This window comes from Grammomys surdaster, unplaced genomic scaffold (assembly GCF_004785775.1).
Source record: "Grammomys surdaster isolate TR1022 unplaced genomic scaffold, NIH_TR_1.0 130, whole genome shotgun sequence".
Classification (NCBI taxonomy): domain Eukaryota; kingdom Metazoa; phylum Chordata; class Mammalia; order Rodentia; family Muridae; genus Grammomys; species Grammomys surdaster.
Genome location: NW_021604588.1, coordinates 9,533,354 through 9,540,856, shown reverse-complemented (window position 1 = coordinate 9,540,856; position 7,503 = coordinate 9,533,354). Strand labels below are relative to the sequence as shown.

General features: G+C 40.8%; 1 protein-coding gene across 1 annotated transcript in view; it reads right to left on the bottom strand.

The window, feature by feature from the left end:
• F5 (coagulation factor V) overlaps positions 1-7,503 on the bottom strand; it is a 68,323-nt gene that overhangs the window by 53,279 nt on the left and 7,541 nt on the right. The window contains exon 3 of the mRNA XM_028757903.1: positions 4,764-4,886. Coding sequence (XP_028613736.1) covers positions 4,764-4,886 — 123 coding nt within the window. The remainder of the gene's footprint in view (positions 1-4,763; positions 4,887-7,503) is intronic.

Here is a 7,503-nt window from a genome sequence, read left to right as displayed (position 1 = left end):
GAGAGAGAGAGAGAGAGAGAGAGAGAGAGAGAGAGAGAGAGAGAGAGAGAGAAAGAGAGAGAGAGAGTGTGTCTGATCTGTTTGTGTTCCTGACACAGGGTTTCCTGGGTCTTGTTTCATATCCTGAGCTGTCTTGTAAATCACAGTCCTTCCATCTCAGCTTCTCGAAGTGGGCATTACAGATCTGACCCTATGCTTAGATGAAAAATATCTTAGTGCTCTTGTGTTCTAACACATCTGAGAAAGACTAGATTGGTCTGGTCCTAGGTTTCTGTAATAGAGACCCCTAGCCTTGGTGGCATCTAAGCATAGCCATTCTTCATTTATCTGAAGGCTAGACATGGGTTTCAACATAGGGATGCTCTCATGAGGTCCTCCTTGGTACAGAGGAATCTCATTTCATCTTGTTCTCAGGAGGCACAAAGAGGCTGAAGGAGCTCCACCCGAAGTTCCATTTCTAAGGAACAAAACCCATCATGAAGGTTGTGACTCCATGACATGAGTCCCTCCCAAAGTCTCCACCCCCAATATGGTCTCATCGAGGATCAGGTTTCCAACATATGAAATTTATAAAACACAAACATGAAATCCATATCAGTAATTTTAAGGTGAGGAAAATTGGTAATGCGACAATGTAACTGCTTATACTCACTGACACAATTAATACATTTCTGAGCAAAGGGAAGATAATACAGTGTTCTTGTTTCTCATAAGTCCTCAGTCCTTCAGTTTAGTTCAACAATGATTGCCATGACTCTCACCATGGTCCTGAGCATCCTGGGCTCTGCACCAGGTGCAGATGCAAAGGAGAAAGCACATGATGGCGCTGTTGTTGTGATAGCTTCAACCTCTGATTTTTCCCATGGCTATTCAATTCGAAGGCTATAATCAGAACATGCTACACTGCCAGTCCTGAAGAAGAACCTGTGTAAGAATTGCCTTTTAGGTGTTTGACTGATTTTCCTAATGTCATCAAATTTATCTGTGAAAGTTTACTGACTCACACTCAAGCTTAACCCCCAGTTGGTTTTAAAATCTGTATGAAACAGGATTCTGTGACACACGTGCAGGTACTGAAAAAGGTTTCTATGGCAACACAAATAGATGTTCAAAAGAAAAACTACATTTCTCATTTTAATGTAAGATAGCATTTTGTATACTTGAACGGTAATTTTAATTGTTTAAAAGGTGAATCATGGGCACCAGGAAATAAACAGCAAACAATATAGATTTGTACATGGAATGTATCCTATGAGTGTACACGGAGTTACCACTAAAAAGAGGATAATTTATCAATGTTTTTATTCTTTTCATCGCACATTATTTTACCTCTAGAATAAAACACAAGTGTTATATTTCTCATTCTGTAACCTACACAATATGAAACAAAATAGAAACAGCTATTTAGAGGAAGCATTTGTGAAGTGTGGGTTTTTTGATACATCTTATTTTGACTTTATAATCTAAATTAAGTTAAAATTCTAAATTGAAAAGAAGAGAAATGGACAGGACGGGTTGTGACAGGACACACAGTCGTTGTCCATCCTGTGGCAGAGTAAACGTCTTACGTGACGTTCCTCCTTTTGTATTTACTCAGTTCTGTTCAGTTCTTTCTTGCTCAGTCCAGTCTACTTTATAACGAGTTTACCCCTGTTGTGATGTATGGATTATCTTCAAAGAGGCCCCCAGTATGTTTTTAAATGTTAAATGGTGCATGCAAGCTTCGGGGAAAAGTGACGTTCTGTAAAGTTCTGTTACCCTTTAGGCTGCTCATTCATTGTCTCCTTTTGTTATTATTTTTGTGTGAATTTTTTCCTCCTGTCTATTAAACACAGTGAATGCCTCTGTGCATGCAAAGAATCAGAACATTCATTTACAAGCTATAAACTAGACAATGGGCAAATTAATGCTTGCTTTGTATAATGAATTTGATTCCACTGCATAGACGTATGAGGGTTTTTTTTTTAAATGAAAAATGCAGCTTGTGTGCTTTATGAGAATTTTTATATTAATCATTACAATTTGTTTCCTACTTGGTAAAAAAATAAATAAATTGTGTTAAGAATTGGAATGTTACAAAAATTTTTAGAGGGCTAACTTCATATACAGAATCTTTAGCACTTAGATGCTCAATATAATCTCTATTGGATTTTTAAAACTTAGGACTCTAGCTCACTAGCAGGTGGCTAAATGTAATAGAATTTTCACATTAAATATAATTTAATGCACTTTATATAATTCTAAAAGTAATTTGTAGTACAGTACAAAGCAACTCCATAAATAAATACAAGAATATAAGTCAAATGAAAGAATAATATCACGGGTCTGGGACTGGAGTTCAGTGGGGTAGTGCTTACCTAGCATTTTTGAGATGCTGGGTCTGATCTTCAGAGCGCACATGCACACAGACACAGACACACACACACACACACACACACACACACACAGACATATACACGCAGACACACACACGCTGACACACATACACGTGTACTCACACAGAGAGAGACAGAGACAGAGAGAGACAGAGATGCACAGAAACATAGAGGGAAGGAGCAGGAGAAAGACAGAAAGAACAATAACAATATTAAGACTTATCATGAAACAGGCTTTCTCAAAATAATCATTCAGAATCTGAAAGCCTTTGGGCCACAGAAAGCTTTCGTGACCTTAACCTTAGTGCAATGCATGCTACTTATAGACTTTTTGGAAATTAAATTAATTTCATTTCGATTAAAATTATTTTAGTGATAGAAAATTTGGGTTTTGAAGTAGTGTGTGTGTGTGTGTTGAATACACACATGAGCAGGTACACTTGCTTATGCATGGGCAGAAGCCAGAGAACACCTGATGACCTGGTCACTCTTGCCCTTAGTCCCTTGAGACAAAGCTTCTTAGTGAAGCTCAGCTGGTGACCAGCAAGCCTTACAGGTCTCCCTTCTCCATGCCCCATATCCTCCATCCCCAAGCACGGAATGTTATGGGAGTTACAGGAGTTTCGACTCATGTCCTCATTCTTGGTGAGTAAGCACTCGTACCTGCTGAGCTGTCTTCCTAGACTCGATACAAAGCTTAAAATGCCATTAGAAAGGAATTGTATTTCCACAAGCCAGTTTGTGTGTTCTGTCAAACAGGGGAACCCATGTTCAACCCACCAGCAACCATGGATTCTCAAACCTATGCCTCTTACCTCTGCCCCTCATTATCTGTCTAGTGAACATTTACTCCTGGGAGAAAGAACTCAGACTCTCACAGAGCTGGCTCACCATGTAGCTAGTTTGTCCTTACAAAAATAAGTCTAACTATAGAGGTAGACAGTAGGTGACAGTGATCGCTGGACACAGATGGGGAGATATCGTATTTTAACACAGAGGGGCATAATACAATAGATTTCTTTCTACATAAGGGAAATTGTGTACTAACATTACATCTTGTTTCCTAGGGAAGGTCCCCCCCCCATGTATCTGTATTTCCCATGTTATTTTGAACTTATAGGACTGTAGGCACGCATGATCAATGCTGTGATACATGTGCTAGAACAGATGTGTGGGTGCATTTTCGATAATTTTGTCTCACCAATGCTTGCTGACTGAGTAATGAAGGATCAAATAAACATCGAAGGAGGATGAGTGATGTTGCAAAGTCCATTCCCTCCACAAACAGCTGAGCTGAAGGGCAGAGTCCACAACCTTTACCTCCTCCCATGCTGGGAGCGGGGCTTAAAAGGGGCCATCTGGCCATGTTGTTCTCCTACCTTTCTCTGCATTGCTGAACTCTTGTTTAGAAACCCAATATGTAGGCTCATCACTGCATGAATCTGGGGAACACAGAAGAGACCCCTGTGCACCTCATCTCATCCAGGAATTTGCCACGTGTCTTGATTTCTTTCTCTGTTGCCGTGATAAAGCACTGACCAAAAGCAACTTGGAGAGGGCAGTTTGCTTAGGCTAACATCCATTATGGAGGGAAGCCAACTCAAGGCAGAAGCCAGAGCAGAGATCACTCAGAACTCTGCTCACGAATCTGTTGCCCTGGTTTGCTCAGCTGCCTTTCTTTATACAGCCCAGGTTCACTGTCCAGGGATAGCACCATACACAGTGAGCTGGAACCTCCCATATCAGTTAACAGTCAAGAAAACACTCCACAAATAGGCTCACGAGCAAATTGAATGAAGGTAACTCCTCAGCTGAAACCTTCTCTTTCCGAGACAGCATAAATCCTATTGCCTACAAAGCTGAAGGTATTAATTTATTTAGTAGCTGGTTTTAAAAATAAAATGTTTGCTTGCCCTGCCTTACCGTGGGGTTTGTTTATGCCTACTAGGAGTTGCAGAAGCAGAGAAGGGAAGCATAGTAGCCATGGAGGTCAAGCAGAATCCATTTGCCTCACCATTTATCTTCCTGATGATGAGTCTTGTTTATACTTACTGTAGAAACATGGATTCCCTTCTGCCTTAAACCATCCTAGAATGTATTGTTATCTCCATTTTAAGATTAACATACTGAATCAAGAGATTCAGCGACATGAGGTAATATTCCCACCCACCTTACAAGGAACAGGAACCTAACAAAATCGCAGTGTTTAGATGATTCTAAAATCATTTGTTTTCATCTCTGAAACTGAAAGCAGGTTCAATTTTTATAATTACAATTTTCAGGAAAAGAATTTTCTTTAATGGTTAACAATACCAGTCTGAATATTTAGCAATGATGTTAAAGGGATCTACCTTTTCTCCTGTCAGAGGGATAATAAGTTCATCTTACCTTCTGAAAGTTTACTGTATTTAATTCCTTGAGGATGGATACTTAGTGGTTTTTCTGCTTTGTTTTTAAAGTGAACTTTAATGACGTCGCCGACTTCAGCATATAAAGTAGGTCCAAGAAGTCCTAAGGAAGAATACATTTAAAATTGTTTATATTCAAGATCATGAAAGACACAGCTGCTAAGCAAGGGGAACACATAGAAAGGCTCCAAGATGATTGTTGCCACTCCTCCTGGTCCTGATGCTGGCTTGCTTCTCTTGGACTTGACCCACCTTCCGATCTTTGCATCTTTGTTATCCCTTCAACTCCATTATGGCTTATCATATAAGAACTGAAAGTCAAAGCCTTGGCCTTATCCCAAAGCAACTACAAGAGTCGAGAGATAGTTTTCCCCAGACCCTAAACCATACAAACAACAAAAGGCAAAGCTGTGGTTTAAACTTAAATCTACCAGACTCTAGATACTGAGTTTTAAGCCACATCTTTAGACAGCCCCCACACCTTGCATCCATCCATTCATCCATCCATCCATCCATCCATCCATGCATGCATCAGATACTAAGTATTCATACTATCTTAGATGCTAGCCTGTGGTTGACACACATATGAGAAGTAGATGAGACAAGATGAACAGTATTAAGAGAAACATTCTAACAAATAATCACACAGGTATTTAATTATAAACTGGAACAACACCAAAGAAGATGACACTCAGAAGAGTAAAGATGGAGGGGCTGTGCATCAATAAACACAGGCAGCTCTAGCTGTTGGGAAAAACTGCTGCCATCGCGCGCTGTATAGAGAAGTCTATTCCAGGCTTGTGAATGGGGAGCGGGTCAGGACTGCCAAACACTTTCATGAGAAAGTGATGCTTTCTATGAAAAGCAAAGACAGAGCAACACAGACATGGGCACGTGAAATCAGCAAGTGCAAAGGTTCTGAGACGCCAGAAAACTCTGCGTACTGAGAAAGAGCAGTCGATGGCCACTTGAAGTACTTAGTAGGTAAGAAAGAAACGCATAGAAAGAAACACCAAAGACATCATCATTTTGTGCCCAATCACTCAGGGCTGGATAGAACATTTGGAATTTTATTTTTCATCTGGTAATAGTGAGACTTTTTCCATTTTTCACCAGGATGCAGGATACAGTATGACCCAGACTGTTAATATGTTTTTGGTTCTTTTATTTTTATAAAGATTTATTTATTATTTATTTTATTTGAGTACACTGTTGCTTTCTTCAAACACATCAGAAGAGGGCATCAGATCCGTTACAGATGGTTGTGAGCCACCATGTGGTTGCTGGGAATTGAACTCAGGACCTTTGAAAGAGCAGTCAGTGCTCTTAGCTGCTGAGCCATCTCTCCAGCATGTTTTGGTTCTTTAACTTTCCTGTTGCTTTCCATTTAATTTGTTCTCTCTCTCTCTCTCTCTCTCTCTCTCTCTCTCTCTCTCTCTCTCTCTTTCCTTCTCCCCCCCATTTTGATTTTAAGTGCTATCTATTTCTTAGAAATGATCTGGAGATAATCTGGGGTAGAAACTGATAGAAGGCTCTGAAAGAGACATTGGCTAGATGAGGGGCATAGTGGAGGTCTTCAGGAAAGAAAATGCCAGATAAATATGCTGGAGATGAAACCTTTGCATTGTAGAATGTATTGGCTATGGAATAGGGAATGTTACAGTGCCAACAAGGATCTGTCTGAGAGCTGGGTAGATGGTGACATACTGTAGGATGAAGATACCATGTGATGATTCTGTTCAGTGTGTGTGGCAGGCAGTGTCTGTGGTGGTCCCCTTCCCATGTTGCAATAAAAGGGACTGTACATATGATTAAATTAATGGTTAAGTGTGGGAGGCCAAGATTCTCCTGGGTCACCAAGTAAGTCTTATATAGTCACAAGGATACACACTAAAGGGCCACAAGAGAAGCTTAAGAAGGAAATTAGAAGATACCACTCTGCTAACTGAAAAGGGCAGAAGGGGAAAACATATCAACAAACACAGGCAGCTCTAATTAATGAAAAGGCAAGAGAGTGACTTCTCTGGGTTTCCAGAAGGGACAGAGCTCTGCCAACACCTCTATTTAAACCCAGTGAACCCTACTCTGATTCTCCACATCCACTGTAACTGTTAGCAGAAGAAAAACCCTCCATGTCTTGAGGCAGGGTCTTGTCGTGTAGCCCAAGCTAGCCTTGTCATACTCATGATCTTGCTGTTCTTGTTTCTCACTGCAGGAATCATAGATGTGTGCCAGGACATCTAGCTGATTCATTTTTTTCCAAAGCACTAAATGTGTGGTAATTTGTCACAGCTCAACAGAGGCCGTGCCTTCCCTGGTCTGCTTCCATCTCTCTACTCTGGTCCTGTCTCTTCACTCTCTGCCTATCTTTCTACCCATTGCCATCCTGTTCCTGCCTTCTCCTCTCCTATCTTTCTAGCCACTGTCATCCTGGCCCTGCCTTCTCCGCTCCTATCTTCCTGGCCCTGCCTTCTCCACTCCTATCTTCCTGGCCACTCTTGTCCTGTTCCTTTTGTGGATGCATCCATCTTGAAATTTATATTGCTTTTATGCCAGAATCTTTTTGTTTGTTTTTCTGATTCTGGATGGAATCATAGAGGCCACATTCTTCATGTCTCAGTTTAGAGATGGTTAACAAAACTGGCTGTGTGTGTGGAGAAAAGGATGGAGAGTGGGGATTGGCTTGCCCAGGATCGGTCAGTGGCTCCCTGGTATTGCTG